The sequence below is a fragment of the Artemia franciscana genome, chromosome 12, assembly GCF_032884065.1.
Source record: "Artemia franciscana chromosome 12, ASM3288406v1, whole genome shotgun sequence".
NCBI classification, from domain to species: domain Eukaryota; kingdom Metazoa; phylum Arthropoda; class Branchiopoda; order Anostraca; family Artemiidae; genus Artemia; species Artemia franciscana.
This window is the reverse complement of record NC_088874.1, coordinates 9,674,094-9,696,791: the sequence shown is the minus strand read 5'-3', so window position 1 is coordinate 9,696,791 and position 22,698 is coordinate 9,674,094. Positions and strand designations below refer to the sequence as shown.

Below are 22,698 nucleotides of genomic sequence, written 5' to 3'. Positions count from 1 at the left end.
AATGAAAGGAAGGAGTAGCATTTAAACTTAAAACGAACAGAGATTATTACGCATATGAGGGGTTCTAAAAATACTTTAGCATAAAGAGCGAGGTATTTAGGCGGAGATATATACCTCGCTCTTTATGCCAAAGTATTTTTAGTAATTTCAACTATTTATTCTACGGCCTTTCTGATTCAGGTCATTCTTAAAGAATTGGGACAAAACTTACGATTTAGTGTAAAGAGCGAGGTATTAACCAGGGTACAAACCCCCTCGTATACATAATAAAAATATAAGATTATGAAAGTTTGTTACGTAAGTTAATTCTTAAGTTACGTATATTTTTTACTAATAAAAACGTTCATTAAAAATTAAAAGTTCTAGTTGCCTTTTTAAGTAACCTAAAAATTGGAGGGCAACTAGACCTCCTTCTCCACCCTTATTTCTCAAAATCGTCTGATCAAAACTAAGAGAAAGCCATTTAGCCAAAAAAAGAATTAATATACAAATTTCATTTTAATAATTTATGTGCGGAGAGCCAAAACCAAACATGCATTAATTCAAAAACGTTCAGAAATTAAATAAAAAAAAACTAATTTTTTTAGCTGAAAGTAAGGAGCAACATTAAAACTTAAAACGAACAGAAATTACTCCGTATATGAAATGGGTTGTCCCCTCCGCAATCCCTCGCTCTTTACGCTAAAGTTTGACTCTTTGCCACAATTCTACTTTTTAAAACAATTAAAAACTTTTGCGCAAAGAGCGAGGGATTGCGGAGGAGACAACCCATTTCATATACGGAGTAATTTCTGTTCGTTTTAAGTTTTAATGTTGCTCCTTACTTTCAGCTAAAAAAATTAGTTTTTTTTTATTTAATTTGGCTTACAGATTCGGCAGCTCGTTGAAGTTAAACACTCGAAACACACAGCTCCACTCATTAGAGAAACAAGTATCGAAACACTCTAGAAATAAGTATTTCATCGAAACAATGACGATGAAACATCGTTTCAATGAAATGATGATGAAATGACAACGAGGAAATCTTCGTTGATATTCAAAACACTTTGAAACCCAATCTCAGTGCTACGCAAGCACATCATTAAACCAATGTTGCATAGTAACTCTTGTCGAGCTAAAAAATATTGGCTGTACAATCAGTTTCAAACTGATTTTTCGCAGAGCCACCTTGCTGACTTCCTGGCAAATTGTGATGTAGTCAGTTATGAGTGTGATAAATCATTCACAGAAATTTGAAGGTTGGGCGGAGTAACTATATATGGCGTTTGTAAGAGTACACTAATTTGTGAAGTATATAGCCCCTTTTCCCCATGATGAACATTAAAATATTTAAAGCAGAATGTAATAGCAAATATTTAATGTAATAGAAATAGAAGAATGTAATAGAAGTAATAAGAAGAATGTAATAGAATGTAATAGAATGTAAATAGAATGTAATAGAATGTAAAGAATGTAATAGAAGAATGTAATAGAAAATATTTAAAGCAGAATGTAATAGCTATCGTGGCATAACTTTGCTCTCGGTACCCGGCAAACATCGCCATGCTGCTCCTCAGGCGGGCAACGAAATATCTCCAACACCTTAGTTTCCACCAGCAAGCTGGGCTCCCACCACGCAGCTCTACTACTGAGCAAATCCATACAATTACACAGCTGATAGAGAAAACTCTAGAATATAAAAGGAAGGCATACATTGACTTCGTCAATTTTCGATCTAATTCCAACACTGTCGACGGACAGTCACCTGATCCTTCAATCTGCTGGTGAACCTAAGAAAATTGTAAATCTGTTCAAAGAAATATACAATAAGACCGAAAGTGCTGTCATTGTAAATGACCAGCTCTCATCACATTTTCAAATTAGAAATGGTGTTCAGCAAGGCTGCTACTCCTGAACTCTTCAACTGTGTCATTGACCATGTTCTCAACAAAACACTGCTGGCGCATCCGTTTGGCATCGATTTTGCTGGAGTTCTTTCAGATGTTGACTTCGCTGACGATGTTGCATCGGTTTGCAAAAATCTCACTGACATCAAAACTACCCAGGAAACGCTAGCATCTGCTGCAGAAAGACTTGGTTTAAATGTAAACTGGACCAAGACCAAAATATTGCCTATGGACAAGACACCAGGCAGCCCCCTGACAACTATAGAAGCGTGGTCAAGATGTTGAAATAGTCAAGCAGTTCACCTAGCTTAATTCAATTGTTTTCTGAAATGGAAATCTAGGTGCAGAGATACAGCCGTCTAACGGAAGCTCATATCTACTCTACCTCGGTAGAAGGCGCTATGTTGTACTCGTAAGAGACTTGGCCTTTGACTCAGTCGCAGATGAGGACAAAAAACTGTCTGGACAAAACACCTCCGCAAAGTCAAACACGTTAGGTGGCTTGACAGGGTAAGGAACATGGATATCCTCCGGTCTTTTAGATTACCACCCCTGTCCCAACAGCTTAAGTTGCACTCGCTGCATTGATACAGTCATTTTCTTCGCCTACCCACTGAAACATCTGCCCGACTTATATTCGACTTCGATCCTACTGCAAACGGCTGGAAACGCCCCAGAGATATACCACGTATTAGATGGGCGGATATCATCCGCGATCTACTCGCAGCGTGAGGGATTGACTCCAGCGAAGCTCCTACTCTCACCCAAAACAGGCCACTCTGGAGACGACTTACGGCGCTGAAGTCTGGTTCCCTCTACACTGGTGAAGCTGCAGAGCTAGATGTTTTAGTAATTAAGTAAAGTTTGAGACAAGGAGAAGCTATCCTGTAGCGCTAAAGTGACATGATCGATAAAATTGTGGATATTTTTAGATCCACAGAAAAAGAAATAAATAACCCTCCCCCCTAAAAAAAATTAACGCAAATTTTAAATGGTCACTTCCGGAGCAAATACTTGTTCTAAAAATGGGAGAAAACGACCTAGTCTTATATTTAAGAAGAAGTGTATACTGATCCTCACCTCGCATGACTGCCATTTATTAGGAATGGAGGGCCGTTGCTTGTCAATACAAACAACTTTTCTCATTTCTTCAATCGTTGGATCGGACGGCACAAGGTCGTAGAAAGGTAATTGAAATTCTTCGTAAATACCTAGAAAATGTTATTTTGATTGAAATAAAGTATAACGAATTTCAGTAGTTTCAGCCATTTCTAACCACTGCTAATTAGTATTAAAAAAGTAGTGCAGAATTACCAAAAAAATTGCCAAAATGGTGCAATGTCTCTGAACTCTTTTTAAATTAATTACTATAAATGAGGAAATGAAACAGCGAAATAGAATCATAATAAATATTGAATCCAAGCTCGACGCAGTGATGTTTTAAAGGGTGTTGAAAATAACTAAATAACTACCAAAATAACTAAAAATCAGCTAGAGTGGCAGATTGCCAAAATACCACAAAATTTCCAGAATAGTAAAAAATTGCCATAATAATGCTTTTTGGTAGGCAAATTCAGTAGGGATCAAACCACAAATTCTCAGCTGGTGTAGGAAGAAGTCATATAAAATTGATTAAAAAAAAGTAGGGACTTCAACGCGGGGTATGATGAAGCTCTAAGTAGAGTGGTTTGGAGGATGTATTAGTCTCAGGCGGTTTTGAACATAGACTAGATGTGCAAAGCAGTAGCATATCTAATTTTTTGGCATTTTCTTTTGGAAAAGAAAACTGACTTGGAAAAGGAAACCAGAAAAGGCGAAAGGAAACTTAAACTGAGTTTAAAAAGAAATGCCTTTTCCTTAATATTTTTACCAAATAATTACCAAAATAGGTTGTTTTTTTTTTTTCAGACAAAATTTTCTGAACACTTTTTCAGTTACCCCAGTTTCATAGTTATTCAGTCATAATACCTTGTAGTGCTTGTACGAGATTTACCAATAACACCTTTATCAATGAGGTGCAATGTCACGAGTAGCAAAGCAAAATTTATCTCAATGCCTTTTCAATTACCCCAGCCTTATAGTTATTCAGTCACAATACCTGTGTAGTACTTGTACCAGATTAAAATACTAATTCCAATAACACATTTATCAATAAGGTGCAACATCACTATATTTTATGTTGCTAATAATAAAAGCATACCTCCAACATTACAACGTCTGGCAATTTCCCACAAAACAAGACCAAATGCATAGACATCAGCACGTTTGAAACCATCAAAATGACTCATATTCATTGACTCATCTAATACCTAATAAATAAAATATTTAAGCATTAAAACTTCAGCAGGCAAAAAGAATAGCTTTCCTAAGTTTCACCGTTAAGGAAACAAAACCTTCTAAACATAAAATTGTTCCAATGATTTGTAAACTTCAATGTTTATTTGGTTTTATTATATTTTACTTAGATGAAGCTGTGTTTAAATAAATTTTCCCTTTTTATTTAGTGATCGTTCAAACCGTTACTAAATGAGTCACACTCATTGACGCGTTTAGTAACTAAACAATATGTACTTACTCATTGCAACTCCATTTAGCTACAAAAACTCTCTTCACTGTCACCATTAGGAAACAAATGAATAACTTCGAAACTTTACAAACTGATCAGGTGATATTACGAAGTTTACGTAGTTTTTTCATTTATAATGTCGAGAAAGTTGCGTTCTCGGGCTATTATTTTCTTTTCTAGCGATATTAGAATAATTATGTAATACAACCCTACAAGGCTGAAAAACCTTTCCTTACTTTAATTATTAGAAAGGAAACGAATATCTTCGAAACTTCACAAACTGATCAGCTGATTTTATGAAGTTTTAGTTGTTTTCATTTATGATTTCAATTGTAGTTGTGTTCTGGAATCAGCCATCCTTCGAACCATTACATTATGGTTCGAAGGTTCGAATTAAAGGGTAAATAGCTGTGAACTCATAGACTCCACTAATACTTTTAAACACTACAATAACTATGTAATACAACCTTACAAGGCTAGAAAAGCTTTCCTCACTTTCAGTATTAGAAAGGAAACAAATACCTTTGAAACTCCACAAACTGATCAGGGGATTGTACGAAGTTTTAGTTGTTTTCATTTATGATTTCGGTTGTAGTTGTGTTTTGGAATTTTATTTTCTTCTTCGGCCATCCTTCGAACCATTACATTATACTCCTGCTCATAGACTCCTCCAATACTTAAAACACTAAAATAATTATGTAATACAACCTTAAAAGGCTGAAAAACCGTTCCTTACTTTCATCATTAGAAAGGAAACAAATACCTTCGAAAGTTCACAAACTTATCGGGTGATTTTATGAAATTTTGGTTGTTTTCATTTACGATTTCGATTGTAGTTGTGTTCTGGAATTTTATTTTCTTCTTCAGCCATCCTTCGAATCATTACATTATACTCCTGCTCATAGACTCCTCCAATACTTAAAACACTAAAATAATTATGTAATACAACCTTAAAAGGCTGAAAAACCTTTCCTCACTTTCAGTATTAGAAAGGAAACAAATATCTTTGAAACTCCACAAACTGATCAGCTGATTTTACGAAGTTTTAGTTGCTTTCATTTACGATTTCGATTGTAGTTGTGTTTTGGAATTTTATTTTCTTCTTCAGCCATCCTTCGAACCATTGCATTATACTCCTGCTCATAGACCCCTCCAATACTTAAAACACTAAAATAATTATGTAATACAACCTTAAAAGGCTGAAAAACTGTTCCTTACTTTCATCATTAGAAAGGAAACAAATACCTTCGAAAGTTCACAAACTGATCGGGTGATTTTATGAAATTTTGGTTGTTTTCATTTGCGATTTCGATTGTAGTTGTGTTCTGGAATTTTATTTTCTTCTTCAGCCATCCTTCGAACCATTACATTATACTCCTGCTCATAGACTCCTCCAATACTTAAAACACTAAAATAATTATGTAATACAACCTTAAAAGGCTGAAAAACCTTTCCTTACTTTCATCATTAGAAAGGAAACAAATATCTTCGAAAGTTCACAAACTTATCAGCTGATTTTACGAAGTTTTAGTTGTTTTCATTTACGATTTCGATTGTAGTTGTGTTTTGGAATTTATTTTCTTCTTCAGCCATCCTTCGAACCATTAAATTATACTCCTGCTCATAGACTCCTCCAATACTTAAAACACTAAAATAATTATGTAATACAACCTTACAAGGCTGAAAAACCTTTCCTTATTTTCATCATTAGAAAGGAAACAAATATCTTCGAAAGATCACAAACTTATCAGCTGATTTTACGAAGTTTTAGTTGTTTTCATTTACGATTTCGATTGTAGTTGTGTTTTGGAATTTTATTTTCTTCTTCCGCCATCCTTCGAACCATTACATTATACTCCTGCTCATAGACTCCTCCAATACTTAAAACACTAAAATAATTATGTAATACAACCTTACAAGGCTGAAAAACTTTCCTTAATTTCATCATTAGAAAGGAAACAAATATCTTCGAAAGTTCACAAACTGATCAGCTGATTTTACGAAGTTTTAGTTGTTTTTTATTACATGAGTAAACCAATACATGGTATTTCACAAACTACACAAAAATACATAAGAGAACTACTAAAAAATAATAAAAAATAAATAGGAAAAATAAACTCTAATAACAACTATATATCATAAGTCCAACGACTGCCCGTGGATATCTGACACCTTTGAAACAGATTTTCAGTCTAAAAAAAAAAAGATCAAAGACAATTTTCGAAATCTAATTCAGTTGGATAAAGCTGAATCTCAACTGTCGCTTCGTTGATACATTAACGTCGTTGGTCTGCAGAAAATAATTTAAAAAAAACTTAGACAGGGAACATGAACCATAACAAAGGCACCTAAGCTAGCTTTAGTATTAGTATTTGAATTAGACACGAGGATGACGGATATCTCCTCTGTCAATTATTGTTAAGACAAAACAATATTTTCGAGACAATTTACATACAATTATTGTCCAGAATATATTGTTAAGACAAAGCAATATTATTCTGGCAGTTGATAAACTATATTTTTCAGACTACATTGTAGAGAAAAACAATATTATTTAGACAATTGACAAACTATATTGTTCAGACAATATTTGTTAAGAAAAAATAATATTAATCAGACAATTGATAAACAATATTGTTATGACTACATTGCAGACAAAACAATATTAGCCCCCATTGAACCAACTGATGGAGATACTAGTGACTCAGATGAATTTTACTTACAGTTACAGGAGCAAATAGACAGGGTACCAGGTAGAAATATGGTGTTTTTGCTAGGAGATTTTAATGCCCAGGTTGGTAGAAATAGGGATAGATGGTATCCTAGCCTAGGTAATTTTGGTGTAGGAAAAGAAAACAGTAATGGCTATAGGCTTATGCAATTTTGTAGGTATAACAACCTAGTTATAACCAATACGGTGTTTGGTCACAAAATGGCCCATAAGTTGACATGGTATTCACGTGATGGTAAGACAGCAAACCTTATTGATTATGTTATTGTAAACAGAAGACTAGCAGGATCAATACAAGATACTAGGGTGTATAGGAGTGCCGTTATTGATGTTAAAAGTAAAGATCACCATCTAGTAGTGTCTAAGGTTAATTTAAAGCTGAAATTTCGGAAGAGTAACTCCCTCCCGGAAAGTTATGATGTTGGTAGACTTCAGGATGAAAATTTGAGAAAAAAATTCCAGGAACAGTTGAGTACTAAACTTGAGGGTTTAAAATTTGACAATGTGGAAGATGGATGGAATAATTTCAGAAAAACAATTTGTGAAGTTGCTGATGGTGTCCTAGGGAAGAGTGCTAAGACAGCAACTAGGAATATTAGTGAAAAAGCTTTAGGTTTAATAGAGAGTAGAAGGAGTTTGTATAAGAATTATCTGAGCGATAGGTCGTATGAAAACAAAAGGAATGTAAAGAAAATGGAGAAAGCATTAAAATATGAACTAAGGAGATGTGAAATGGAGGCGATGGATAAAATTGCTGAGGATCTGGAAGATGCGGCTAGGCGGCATAATAGTAAAATATTATACTGGCATGTTAATAAATTGAAAGGGAGTAGCCGATCCGGACTAGTCCCAGTTAAAGATAGAAATGGGGTCACAATTAGTGATAAGCAAAAAGTTAAAGAAAGATGGGTGGAACATTTTGAGAATGTGCTAAACCGAGATACAGTTGCAGGAAAAGATATAGATGAAAATGAAAAAGTTTGTGATACCTTGGATGTGAAGGAAGATTTGTTTAGTGAGGAAGAATTAGCGACAGTACTAGAAGGATTAAAAAATAATAAGGCCCCAGGTGCTGATAGTATGATTAATGAGTTCCTTAAATATGGTGGCTCTGAGGTTAGGAATAAGCTACTGAAGATTTTGAACATGATTTTTGAAAAAGGGGAAGTACCCAATGATTTTAGGAAAACCTTAATTAAACCACTGTATAAGAAAGGTGACAAGAGTGAATGTCGGAATTATCGAGGCATTAGTCTGGTCTCTGTAGGTAGCAAATTACTGAGTAATATGATACTTTTTAGACTGAGACATGCTGTAGACAAAGTTTTAAGGGAAGAACAATGCGGTTTTAGAAAAGGTAGAGGATGTGTCGACCATGTTTTCACTCTTAGGTTAATAATTGAGAAGTCCCTTCGTTGTCAAACACCTTTGGTCCTTAGTTTTATCGATTATGAGCAAGCTTTCGATTCTGTCGATAGAACAGCGTTAACAAAGGTCTTATCGTTATATGGTATACCAGAAAAATACATTAAAGTGATTTGCGCTATGTACGAGAATAATACTGCTGCGGTTAAGGTAGGAAATGAGGTTAGCAACTGGTTTTGTATTAAATCAGGAGTTAAGCAGGGTTGTGTTCTATCCCCCTTTATATGGATCATTTTGATGGACTTCGTCTTAAGGAGCACAGGAAAGGCAATTGGAGACCATGGAATCAAATGGGGAGGAAGAACGCTCCTGGACTTAGATTATGCTGATGATTTAAGCATATTAGATGAAAGTGTGAGTAAAATGAATGAATTTTTAGAGGTTTTACGAGTTCAGGGTGCTAAAATAGGCTTGAAAATTAATGTTAAGAAGACTAAGTCACTAAGGTTAGGAATAAGTGAAGATGAACAGGTGACCTTAGGTAACGAAAAGATTGATCAGGTTGGGAGCTTCAGTTACCTTGGTAGTATTATTAGTAAAGATGGTGGGAGCAGTGAAGATGTTAAAAGTAGAATAGCTAAAGCTCAGGGTGTTTTTTCACAGTTAAAAAAAGTTTGGAAGAATAGAAAGATAAGCCTACAAACCAAGATTAGAATATTGGAAGCTACAGTGATGACAGTGGTCAAATATGGCTCTGAAGCATGGACACTCCGAAAAGCAGATGAAAATTTACTAGATGTTTTCCAGAGAAATTGCCTACGGATTGTTCTGGGTACCCGGCTGACTGACCGTATTTCAAACAGTAGGTTGTACGAAAAGTGTGGTTCAATCCCGCTTTCTGGGGCTATAATGAAAGAAAGGTTGAGATGGCTAGGCCACGTTCTACGGATGAAGGATGACAGATTACCGAAGATTGTCCTTTTTGGCCAACCGTCTGGGGCTACACGGAAAGCAGGTCGTCCTTGTCTGGGTTGGGAGGATGTCATAAATAAGGATTTAAAGGAAATGGGAACTTCCTGGGAGGGTGTAAAGAGGGAGGCTTTAAATAGATTAGGTTGGAGGAGGAGCGTGCGTAGCTGTGTTGGCCTCAGGCGGCTTGGTGCTGCAGTGAGTTATTAGTAGTAGTAGTAGTAGTTTACGAACAAGTCCTACCTCAGGGGCCATGTACCGTTTTGTCCCCACTCTGTGGTTGAGGGGGATATCAACTTTGTCCATGCCAGCGTCGTAGCGAACTGCAAGGCCCAGATCGCCGATGGCGCAGGAGCCGTTGGATTTCACTAGGATATTCTTTGATTTGAGATCCCTGTGAGCTATTGCAGGTTTTCCTGAAAAGGATTTGAGATTAAATTTAGAAGTACTGCTTTCAGTTAACTAATTCAAATCTTAAATTCACTGTCCTCACAGAAGAAAAAGCTTAAATTAAAGCTGAAGCGTGAAAACATACAAAACATCGAAAATAAAAAAATTCCTTAAAGATTCACATATTGATGGAGATTATCAGAGCCCCATCTGGATAATAAACCAAATTAATCTCCTTTCCCCAATAAGTACCACTCTAAATTTTAACACAGAGCCTGTTGAGGCTCAAATGGGCTAAACCTGCAGGTTTTCTCCGATCAATCCCCAATTTCTACTGGTCTAACGCCCTCCTCCCCACTTTGCAGGCACTGCAATGTAAGAAATGAAACAATTTGCCACTAACTAATTGAACGTGATATACTGACGCTTGCAAAGCTAATACTTGAAAATAAACTTTTAAAGTGTTCCAAACGCCACAATATTCTACCATTAGTAAATAGCCTGGCTAATCTAACCTGCACGAAGGGTAGTCCAACTCAACTCAAAATATCATCCCTGATCATCCAGTTTCTGAAATCAAAGGAGCTACTACAAGGCATATAATCAAAACTGAGCCTTCTCAAGTCAAAAAACTAGCAACCACCCACAATAGTCTCACCCACCTAATAAAAAGACGATACAAAAAAAGGCTGAATGGTCTTGACTGTAAAGCACATTTAATGCCTAACATAAAAAGAAGAAGAAGAACCACAGTTTCATCTCGGTTAAAAAATCACGAAACCCATGCTTCTTATTGTAAGATCTCTGAGGTTAAAATTCAGCAACTAGTCTTTTCATCAGGACCAATTCAAGCTCCGACTTCGTTTTACTCAAAGAAGAAGAAAAAGAGCTTTTATTTTAGTGGTTAGTTTGTTGTGTCTTTATTTTGTCCTGAGGACTTCTATCTATATTTTTTACTTTTTGGCACTGACGACGTTTAAGCAGAGGTCTCGAGCGAAATCTGCTCTAATATCAAACCATTCCTTTCTCTTCTTTCTGGAATTCAACATTAGTTCAGAGCAACTACGTATCCAAGGGAGGAGGCATTACCGGATTTGAACCCCCTCCCCCAAAAAATGTTTGACTCGTCAAAAAGTAACAAAAATGTATAGAGATAAATTATTATACGGTCCTTAAAGTTTTTCTTCTTAGATTCAATGTGTACAAACACATTGAATCTAAAGTACCGTATGTAGCCATCAAGATGGGTGAAGGGGGTGAGATGTCCCCCCCCCGAGCTATAACCAAAATTGGTTATAGCTCGGGATAAAATGATAAAGCGTTTTTTTTTCTAAAAAAAATATCTCAGGTCAAATTTAAGAAATAATGTATTTTAGTAGGTCTTATTGAAGTTCCAACCTCGTTTTTCTCCCAAAAGAAGAAGCATAAATTCAAATTGAAACTTGGAAAACAGACACCATTTTTGCTGTTGGTCAAAAACCTTGCTTCACTGTTGCAATACCAAAGTCTTACTTTCTTCTTTTCAAAAAGTTCGTGGTAACGAACTGTAGTAAGGAGCGATCCGGCTCAATAGTAACCAAAAGTCTAAAAATGGAGTTTTGATACCAATAGCTACATCAAAAGAATCGCATTTTAATGCCGATTGTAAATATATACGTTTTATCAAGTTTAGTCTTACCCATAAAAGGTTCCAAGCTTGAGAAAATTTGCCTTATTTTAGAAACTAGGGGGAAACACCCCCTAAAAGTCATACAATGTTAACGAAAATCACACCATCAGATTCAGTGTATCAGAGAACCCTATTCTAGATGTTTCAAGCTCCTATCTACAAAAATGTGGAATTTTGTATTTCTTGCCAGAAGGCAGATCACGGATGCGTGTTTATTTGTTTTTTTGTTTTGTTTTTTTTTTTTTTTTTTTCCCAGGGGCGATTGTATCGACCCAGTGGTCCTAGAATCTTTCGAGAGGGCTCATTCTAAAGGAAATGAAAAGTTCTAGTGCCCTTTTTAAGTGACCAAAAAAATTGGAGGGCACCTAGGCCCCCTCCCACGCAAATTATTTTCTCAAAGTCAACGGATCAAAATTCTTAGATAGCCATTTTATTCAGCGTAGTCGAAAAACCTTATAACTATGTCTTTGGGGACGACTTACTCCCCACATTCCCCGTGGGAGGGGCTACAAGTTACAAACTTTGACCAGTGCTTGCATATAGTTATGGTTATTGGGAAGTGTACAGACGTTTTCAGGGGAATTTTTTGGTTGGGGGAGGGGTTGACAAGAGGGGGATAAGTTGGGGGAACTTTCCATCGAGGAATTTGTGATGGGGGAAGAAAATTTCCATGAAGGGAGCGCAGGATTTTCTAGCATTATATAAAAAAAAACAATGAAAAAATAAATATGAAAAGTTTTTTTCAACTGGAAGTAAGGAGCAGCATTAACGCTTAAAACGAACAGAAATCATTACGCATATGAGGGGCTCACCTCCTTCTAATACTCCGCTCTTTACGCTAAATTATTTTTAGTGATTTCAACTATTTATTCAACGGCTTTTGTGATTCAGGGGTCATTCTTAATGAATTGGGACAAAATTTAATCTTAAGTGTAAATAGTGAGGTACTGACGAGGGGGTGAACCCCTCATATATGTAATAAAAACATGAGATTAGAAAAGTGCGTTACGTAAGCTAATTTATAAGTTACGTTTATCTTTTACTAATAAAAACATTCGTAAAAATTAAAAGTTGTAGTTGCCTTTTTAAGTAAGCAAAAAATCGCAGGGCAACTAGGCTTCCTACACCGTTCCCTTTTTTCTCAAAATCATTCGATCAAAACTATGAGAAAGCCATTTAGCCAAAAAAAAAACTTGCAAATTTCGTGTTAATTATTCCTCTGCGGAGAGCCAAAATCAAAACATGCATTGATTCAAAAACGTTCAGAAATTAAATAAAAAAACAAGTTTTTTTTAGCTGAAAGTAAGGAGCGACATTAAAACTTAAAACGAACAGAAATTAATTCGTATATGAAACGGGCTGCTTCCTCATCAACGCCCCACTCTTTAAGCTATAGTTTTTTACTGTTTTAAAAAGCAGAATTGAGAGAAAGAGTCAAACTTTAGCGTAAAGAGCGGGGCGCTGATGAGGAAGCAGCCCCTTTCATATACGAATTAATTTCTGTTCGTTTTGAGTTTTAATGTCGCTCCTTACTTTCACCTAAAAACACTTGTTTTTTTTTATTCTTAGGAAAAGAGCTAAAAAGCATAATAGCAAAAATTACATAAGCAGTACTAATTATAGAATCTGAGGAATTACAGCAGAGATTAGATCTTGAACATCCAACCTGAATATCCATGACAAAGGAAAAGATATGTATACAACAGGGAATAAAGTAAGAAATATCGTAACTCATAAAATTTTAATAGTAGAAGAAAAACCTTAAAAAAGAAGATATATCTATTGATACCGTAAAAAACCTGCACTTAAATAGGCATTCAGTCGAATCTTAGAAGCATAGCTTATTAAATCTGTTCTTGAATTTCAAATGACCACCATTTTTTTATTATTAAACTATTAACCCTTTATTTCTCTTTCGAAAAAAAATTCTCTAAAGTTTTATTAAGTTTAAGCAGATGATGTTAGATTTCACCATGCAACTTCGTTCGCTTATAGAAAGTCGTAAAATTTGCGCCGACCGGGAATCGAACCCGAGTCGCAAGAATGGGAATCTTGCATGATACCACTACACCATCGGCGCTCATAAGCTCACATAATTCAATCAATAGTTATTAAATGCTTCCCGGCGAAAAACACCGTAAAGAAGGGATTCGTACATGTGATGGTAATAAACTAAAAGTAATATACCTAGAGAAGGACATGTTTAAGACATGTTAAGAAAACAGTACATGCTTCATAACATGCAGAATAACTGTAGCTAACACATTTTGCATTCAGTCTGCTATATACTATGTTATATTTATCTAATGCATTCTACCACCTGTAACTTGTTTTTCTGGTTCTTGTTGCGTCACAGTTAATTCAATCTACAGGTACACGGGTCGAAACAAGGGAGACGCATTGGGAAAATCGCCAGGAAATAAATAATTTTGGCTATATATGTGCATTTTAGGGGGAATGGGCAAAATATACCGGGACTGCAAGCAATATCCTATTAGCTACAATTAGTTTGCATATCATGAAGTGAATTGCTTTTTTAACATGTTTCCTTCTCCATAGGTCCTTCTCTAAGCATATACCACCTAAAGCACAGTAGATATACACGTCTCCACATAATTTAGCTAGGAAGAAAGTGCATTAATTCATCATTTGATGGGTTTTTTTCCTTTGCTTTACATGCTAGCCTGACACTTTCCTGAAAGGAAACTTCTAAAGAAGTTTAGCTCGTTCTATAGGCTATATATGCAATTAGGTCCAACAAGTAATAAACAATTACCAGTTACGTCTATAAAACCACAGAAGTAACTACGTTTATCAGTTGCTTTTTAGGTTCAATCGGGTTTAGACGTAGACGTAGCTGGTAATTGTATATATATATATATATATATATATATATATATATATATATATATATATATATATATATATATATATATATATATATATATATATATATATATATATATATATATATATATATATATATATATATATATATATATATATATATATATATATATATATATATATATATATATATATATATATATATATATATATATATATATATATATACTATATATACTATATATATACTATATATATACTATATATATATATATATATATATATATATATATATATATATATATATATATATATATATATATATATATATATATATATATATATATATATATATATATATATATATATATATATATATATATATATATATATATATATATATATATATATATATATATATATATATATATATATATATATATATATATATATATATGTAAATATTTTTACTCATATTGTTTTAGATTCTAGTTCGTTTTTTTCTCTTGTTTTTTGTTACAATTTCTTTTTTGTTATCGCTGGCCAGTTCGGCTTTAGATCTTTCAGATAGGACCTGCTAACCAAACAATTTTTTGTCAGGATTTTATGTTTATATAAACTATTTGACTCTTGAATACATAACTTAGCAACACAAACACGATTTGGACAGCTTCCAGGACCTTAAAAGTTGATACAGCTACCTAAAGTTCCTTTTAGGATAGCAATTAGAGGCCCTCCCCGTAAAACTAAGAAATAGCCTACTACCATATGAACAGTTCTTTTGCACAATTGCTTACATATATTCCGGGTAGACTGGAAGCTAATTGACTGGAAAAATACTTGGAAAAATAATTGACTGGAAGCTAATTGACTTATAATTGGTATAAACACCGTGAAAACCGGGTACAGTCTCATGCTCGTGATACAAGTTCCCAAGTGTGTGTTATATATAACTTCTTACTCGGTCAGTTCCACTATAAACCAATGATAAGGTGAGATATGCCAGAAAAATGGTCTCCCGGGGTACAAAACGGTTGCTTAGACTGGAGAAAACATTAATGTATACATATGGCTTTTTAGATAGAACATACTAACCAAATCATTTTTGTTAGGTTTTCATGTTTATATAAGCCATTTCATTCTTGAATAAACGCATAAACATAACTTAAAATAACGAAGAAACGTAAAGAATATGAAATTACAGTACTTATGTGTTATATAATACACATTCGAGAAGTGAAATTTGACAAATGCTAATGAGCAACAAAATATTACGAAAATACAATACTTTAGTGACAAAATTATGAAAACTCCAACAAAGAATTATAGAAGGGGGGCCACACAGAGTGCATTATATTAAATACGTAAACCTAAACTAACCTAACCAAAATACCAACTAAATCTTTAATTAAAATATATCTATAATGTAGTTTCCCACCAATCCAAAGCTAACTGACTGGTATAAACACCATGAAAACCGGATACAGTCTCATGTTCGTGATACAAGTTCCCAGGTGTTTATTATATAACACACAAGCACAAAAATTACTATAGTGAACTATCCAAGGATAATGGAACTTACTTATTTTGACAATGCCTAATACATCTTCATATATAAAATGCCCCATTCTGTGCTTAAATGTTTCACCATTATAGTGTGGGGTTTACCCGTTTTTTCACAGCCCTTTTTTACGGGGGTTAGAGACCGTCTTACATGTGGGTCTGAACCTTCCATAAACTATTTGGAAATTGAAACGCTGCAGCGCAAAATCCTTTGCACAGGGCACAGCTTACTGTTTACGAAATAATTGGGCATTGCGACAAAAAGCTTTCAGTAGTGTTTCTACATGTTGCAAAGAGCTTTAATAAAACATGAAGACTTCCATATTCTGCATTTTTCAAAACACTCCAAAGCATTAAAAAAAATTCGAAAAAATCTACTTGATTTTAAGCATTTGGAATTTAAAACTTGTTCGAACCAAATGACCTTTAAAAAATACCATTTATAGATGTTCTTTCTATTTTAAAAAATACCCCCTCCCACTCGACTAAGAACAAAAATGTCCAAATTCAGGGAAAATACGCTATGTAGCCACCCCTATTTCACCGGTATAGTCACCCCTAATTCTCAAAAACACTCAAAAGCATAAAAACAAATCAATACTTGGAAAAATTGACTAAATTTTACGCAATTGGAAAAAAATTTGTTCGAGATAAAGGACCTTTAAAAGATGCTATTTATAGATGTTCTTTCTATTTTGAAAAAATAACCCCCCCCCCCTCACTCGACTAAGAACAAAAATTTCCCACCCCTATTTTACACCAGTGAACGGTAGTTCGCTAGCTAGAAAATAAAAAAAAAACATATTCCCACAGATACCTTAATAAAACATAAAAGGCAACTCCTAATAGCTCACATTTAAGCCCGAGTCATGCTAACTTATGCATCTTTCGTTACGAATAAGCTATATTTCAACCGACGTCTATTTTCAAAACACTTTAGCTCTGTCCCTCAGCCGCATTATTTACGCAAAGCATCGTCTTGGGAATTATTTACAAATTAGTTACATATTCACAACTTTTGTTCTGCAAATTATCGTTTTAACGTTTTTTTAAATAACGTTTTTCTTAGTAGTTTTTCTTTTTCTTGAATTCACTAGCTAGAAAAAAAAAAAAAAAACATGTTCCCACTGATACCTTAATAAAACATAAAAGGCAACTCCTAATAGCTCACATTTAAACCCGAGTCATGCTAACTTATGCATCTTTCGTTACGAATAAGCTATATTTCAACCGACGTCTGTTTTCAAAACACTTTAGCTCTGTCCCTCAGCCACATTATTTATGCAAAGCATCGTCTTGGGAATTATTTACAAATTAGTTACATATTCACAACTTTTGTTCTGCAAATTATCCTCTACGTTTCTCCCAGGGAGCCGCAATTTTTATCATGCAGAAAATTCAACTAAGTTGACCCTGTTATCTCTGTAGAAAAGCAAGTGTCTGTGTATAATACTCGTCTATTGAAGATGAACCAATCGATGGTCTTCAGTATTAATCCAATAAATTACTAAAGTACGTTTTATATTTGTTGTTCTCGTGCTTATTGTGATTTTTTTTTCCGTTTCTCTTTTATTTATGCTCCTTATTGCTATTTTTGCATGACGGGTTTGCAAACAAATAATAAAAAGGAATTTAAGCTATACCTTGAGTTCCTAATATTTCCATATGGAGATGAGCCAGGCCAGTACCAATACTTAGAGCCATTCGAAGCATTCCTTGAACGTCGACAGTGGCTCTACTCAAGTAATCAAACAGAGAACCGTTTTCATGATAGTCCGTCACGAGCCATAGCTGCGTCCAAGTGCCATTATCTGAAATAAAAACAAAGCTTAAAATATAACAACATCAAAGCCAGACGAATCCAAACTGCTGTCCTAGGGGAGCATGCCCCGAAAAAGATATTTTCAAAATCTGGGAGTAGGGGTAAAAATTCTAGCGGGTCACAGCCCCTCACTAATGAACGTCAATGCAAGCAATACAAAAAGTACACAAAATGCAGTAGAAAAAAATTATTATACCGTTAATCCAAACAAATAATAAAAATAACATTTTTAAACACTAAACAACAGTCACATACATACTGCTTCAGCGCCACCGATAAAAACTGATTCTATAGCTAAGTTTCGAAATAACTTTTAACAAAGCTATTTCTATGTCGGCTTTTTTATATTTCCAGATTAATTTTAAGTTTCGGTTCCATGCTGGTAAGTGAAGCAAGTATTTTAAGAATTTCGAATATGCTGGGAAAGTTTACCCTATCTGTTTCTGTACAAAACTTCCAAATTGTGTTGTGCTCAGGATAATGGGAGTGATGTTGAATTATAAAATGAGCAAAAATCATTCAGTTAAAACATTTTTTTTTACTGCAGACGACTGAGGCATAAAACGACAAAAAAAAGGAAAAAAGCGCGGTCGTCATTCAGACAAAAAAGAGACAGAAACAGTGAGTTCGCCATCCAGACCATTAATTGATGGAGAAGCTCCAAAGAATGCCTTCTCTTGGCACGAAATCGGATACAAAGCCTACAGAAGCAAATGATCTCGTCTGAAAATTAAAAACTGAATCTCAATAACTAATTTGGAGACTTGGGGAAAAATAATAGCAATTTAAGATATTTTGGATTCAGAAAATATAAGAATGATTTTTTCCATCAAGGGAGTTTTCAAAGAAAAGGAAAGAGCTACATTGAATCTAAGCCGAACAAAAATAAAGTTTAATATAATTCTTGTGTAAAACGAACATAAATTGAAATCAATAAATAAAATAAATCCCAAACAAACAGAACATGGTTGCAACAATAGCAGCAGCCTAGTAAAGATCTAACACCGGCCTATAGTAACCAGAAGTTTTAAAAAGACCCGTCTAGTGAGACAAAAATTTTTCATTTGTAGCTGATTCATGAATGGTAACGATTATTTCAATTAATCTTACAAGTCAAACATTATTTTGAAAACAAATTCAAAGAAATTTCGGAAAATAGCCTGAAAACCCCTCGAAAATTGCGTCGGATTGAAGCGAAAATTTGCCATTGTAATCGCCATTGCCAAAAGAAACTCATGCGAAAGAGCCCCCTCGCACCTTGAACAACAAGGAAAATCCTTTTTTTTTACATAAATAGCATTGATCAAGTTTTTTCCTAGTTTTTTCTTCATAAAATTAAAGAGCGATTTAGAAATTGGAACAAACATAAATTACCTAAATTTTGGAGTTGGGGGGTATTTAGTTCAACAGAAACTTATTAGCATGCAACAAATATAGCCGAATGGGATTTGTAGATATTTTTACCTTTAAAACTTTTAAGGGACAAAAAAGTAATCGAGTCAAGCTTAAAACAAACATAAATTACTACAATCAGGAGTGGGATTGACGCCCCCTGTGCCTCCTAAAGACCAGAAATTCATTTGCGGGTTACTGAAAATAAATAAAACGTTTTCACTTTTATTAATAAATCTAGAATTGTTGACTTTCAGGAATGAAGATCCACATATATTCTAAACTGTCAATCTGCATTTCAATAGTTTTTTCTCAATAATCTTGGTTATTATAGGTATTTTCTTTGACAAACAAAAACGCAGAGCTCGAAATAAAAATTACTCTCAAAAAGGTTTTTTTTTTCATTAAATGTACGGGCCTAAAACCTATATTTTCCAAGAATTTCCAAGAAGACCCCTGACCAAAAACAGTGTTATGGGATTGATAAAGATTCTAAGCTCCTTCTTTTTAGGTTAGGAAGTACTGAAATACAATTCACAGCTGGAAGGGTAATCATTGGCAAGGATATACAAAGATCACACGCCAGATAAGGCTATAAGAGGTCCTTAGGACCCTTGCCCCGCCTCCAAACCTCAAAATTTCGAGGTTTCTCGAAACTATTATTTAATTTTCTCGAAACTAATATTTAATTTTTCAAGCCATTCTTAAAGAAAATAGGGTAAACCTTTTTTCCCTAGAAAAAAAAAAGGAAACCTTAAAACTTGAGACGTGTTTTTAATATTTAAAAAGAAGCAGAGCAAACTTCATAAATAATAGATAAAGATAAATAAAGCTGAGTAATAGATAAAGATAAATAAAGCTGAATAACACATAAATATAAATAATAGATAAAGCGGTAGATGGGTAAAGCTGAATCTCAACTATCAAATGATATAAGAATTGAATATTAAAGCTATAGGACTGCAGAAAAATATCACACACAGATGATATATAAGCCTAAATACACAATTGACAGTGGTAAGCATTTACGAAAAGCGGGATGGATCTTCACCCCATGTCTAAAGTTTGTCATTATAACTCACATCTTGCTCACATCTTGCTATTTGACATATTACAAAAAGTTTGTAAGGTTTGCCCAAAAAAGGGCAAACCCCTTTTTTTGTAAAAGTTTTACAAAAAGTTTACCCACTACCTAAAACCAATTCTAGCGTACATGGAGGCTTCACTCCCTTGAAAAAGAAAGTAGAAAAGACGATACTGATCAATATTTGTTTATTTTGTTCAGAGAGTTTTTTGTTTGTTTTTATCAGTTTCTGTTATTTGTTTCAAAGCTGGAAACATTTCCGTTGGATTGCAATTTTCTACGTAGTAACAACTAAATAAATAAGTCATAAACTCAAAACAAAACTACCTTTCAGTGTCATTTGATAAGCAAAATTGCTTATCATCAGCGTATAAAGCTCGACAATTACGCCAAAGATATGGCAAGGCAGCAACGTGTACGAGGGGGGAAGCTTGATGCCGTGCCCCTACCAAGAAAATTTTAAAATAATATGCCGTATGCGTCTGCTATAGGAGGTCAAATAAGAGATAACTTCAGAGAAGAATATCATATAGGTACAAACAGGGAAAATTATTCCTTGTGTATGTACGTCTAGATGTCACCTTACACTACCTGGTGAAACGAATACCCGACATAGCTACAACAAAGATAATTGACAAGTATTGATTAAAGCAACTATGTAATGTTAAGGCAGACTCCAAATTATTATTGAAAAGAAATAAAAAATTTGGCTGGCAAAAATGACAAACATTGCAAAGGAAGATAAGAGACAAGATAATACCAGGACTTTACTATCAGGATTTAATCCCTGTTTGTACTATCATTGCACAATTGTTGATCTGATTTAAATTTACAAATGTTTACTATTCTTCTGAAATAAAATGCAAAATAGTAAAATTTCAGCGTATCTATAGACTTAACACCGTATTTTTTATCCAGTACTATTCTTTTTACGACGATAATTGAATAATATCAGCCGCCATTTTAACGATTTTGAGCTATTTCTTTTCTACTGATAATTTCTGAATCAAAAGGGAAAAAGACGGTTTAACTTTTTTTACATTTTCTTTGGACATTTTGGAAAAAAATCAATCGAGTTATTTGAGTTTGTTGACCCACGAGATGAAAGAAGAATTTTGGTCGCTTCGACCGATAGTTTGGGAGGGAATGTCGGTTCTAAAACTTTTATATGTTTATCTTTTAATGAGTAAAAAAGTATTTTGGATTTTCAACATTTTTGTTACAAAAGCTTTAAAATTTGTAAAGGGGACTTGAATTTTCAGAAAACTAATGACTCTCTAATCTTCTTTTACTAGTGGTCCCAACTCCTCAAAATCTAGGAGAAGGAAGGGGGATTCGAAATGTATTTTTCAAAATCTAGAGTGGGCAATACTGATGGTTTTCGATTTTTTTAGACTGAAATACCAAAAACAATTCTCAATACAAAAAAGGTATTTTTTTAAATCTAGAAGGGGGCAAATGCCCATCCTTCAATTGGCAACACCTATTATTACAGTAGGTCATGCACCAAAACGGACTAATTGAAAGTTAAGAAAAAAAAGTCACACAAAATAGCAATTACACAAATTACTTAGTTATTACTTTATTTTTCCATCGTTTCCTGATTGGTAGCGTACTTTCATTTACCAATAGAGACGAAGTCACATCATTATGAATTCTCACTGATGAGATGGGTTTTTAAATTGATGAATTTTCAAGCAGCGGTGTCATTTTTCAAAGCCCCCCCCCCAAAAAAAAAAAAAAAAATTACCCCCACAAGATTTCACTGGAAAAAAAAACACCAATATTTTGAAAGATACACCCCTCCCCACCCCCTAATTTCTGTGAATTAAACACCACTGTTCTCTATGATTCACTATCATATGATTCACTGTTCACTATGATTCACTGTTCACTATGATTCACTGTTCACTATGATTAGGTTTTCAAATTTAAAAATGATTAAAACCTTTTGCATATATATTGGCCATGAGCGCAATACTCATGAACTATTAAAAGAGGGTATTATTTCAGTTTAGGATAACGCAAAGGATATAAATTATCAAGGCGTAGCCAACAAAACTGTAAAAAAAAAACAGGGAAAAACTATTCGAAGGGAGTGTCACTTCCTGGTAATGTAATAGGAGGGGCTTCGTATATTTTTCAAAATCTAGGAAGGAGTTTAGTTTTGTTCTTTTTTTCAATTCTTTTATGAAAATAAAAAGTATTTTTGAAAACCTACTTTGGGGAAGAGGGGCAATTACCTATATTTCCTCCTTAATCGACGTACGCCAAAATTAAAATATAAGCCCCCCTCCCAGTTATCCTCAAGCATACAAACGTACCTTTTTACGGTAAATCTCATTCTTTTACGCCCATGTAAATTCTTTGCTAAGCTAACACATGTTCGCCACAGACAACAATACATCTTTTTG

The 22,698-nt window shown here is 34.1% G+C and overlaps 1 protein-coding gene and 1 non-coding gene across 4 annotated transcripts in view; both read right to left on the bottom strand.

The window, feature by feature from the left end:
* The window catches only part of LOC136033651 (TGF-beta receptor type-1-like), a 58,141-nt gene that overhangs the window by 7,733 nt on the left and 27,710 nt on the right, over window positions 1-22,698 (bottom strand). For all 3 annotated transcript variants that reach the window (XM_065714471.1, XM_065714472.1, XM_065714473.1), the window contains exons 6-9: window positions 17,630-17,797; window positions 9,761-9,933; window positions 4,087-4,195; window positions 2,967-3,097 (exon numbers count right to left, since the gene is read on the bottom strand). In XM_065714471.1, coding sequence (XP_065570543.1) covers window positions 2,967-3,097; window positions 4,087-4,195; window positions 9,761-9,933; window positions 17,630-17,797 — 581 coding nt within the window. The remainder of the gene's footprint in view (window positions 1-2,966; window positions 3,098-4,086; window positions 4,196-9,760; window positions 9,934-17,629; window positions 17,798-22,698) is intronic.
* On the bottom strand, window positions 13,586-13,656 carry Trnag-ccc (transfer RNA glycine (anticodon CCC)). The gene has a single exon. It is a non-coding gene; the product is annotated as a tRNA-Gly (tRNA).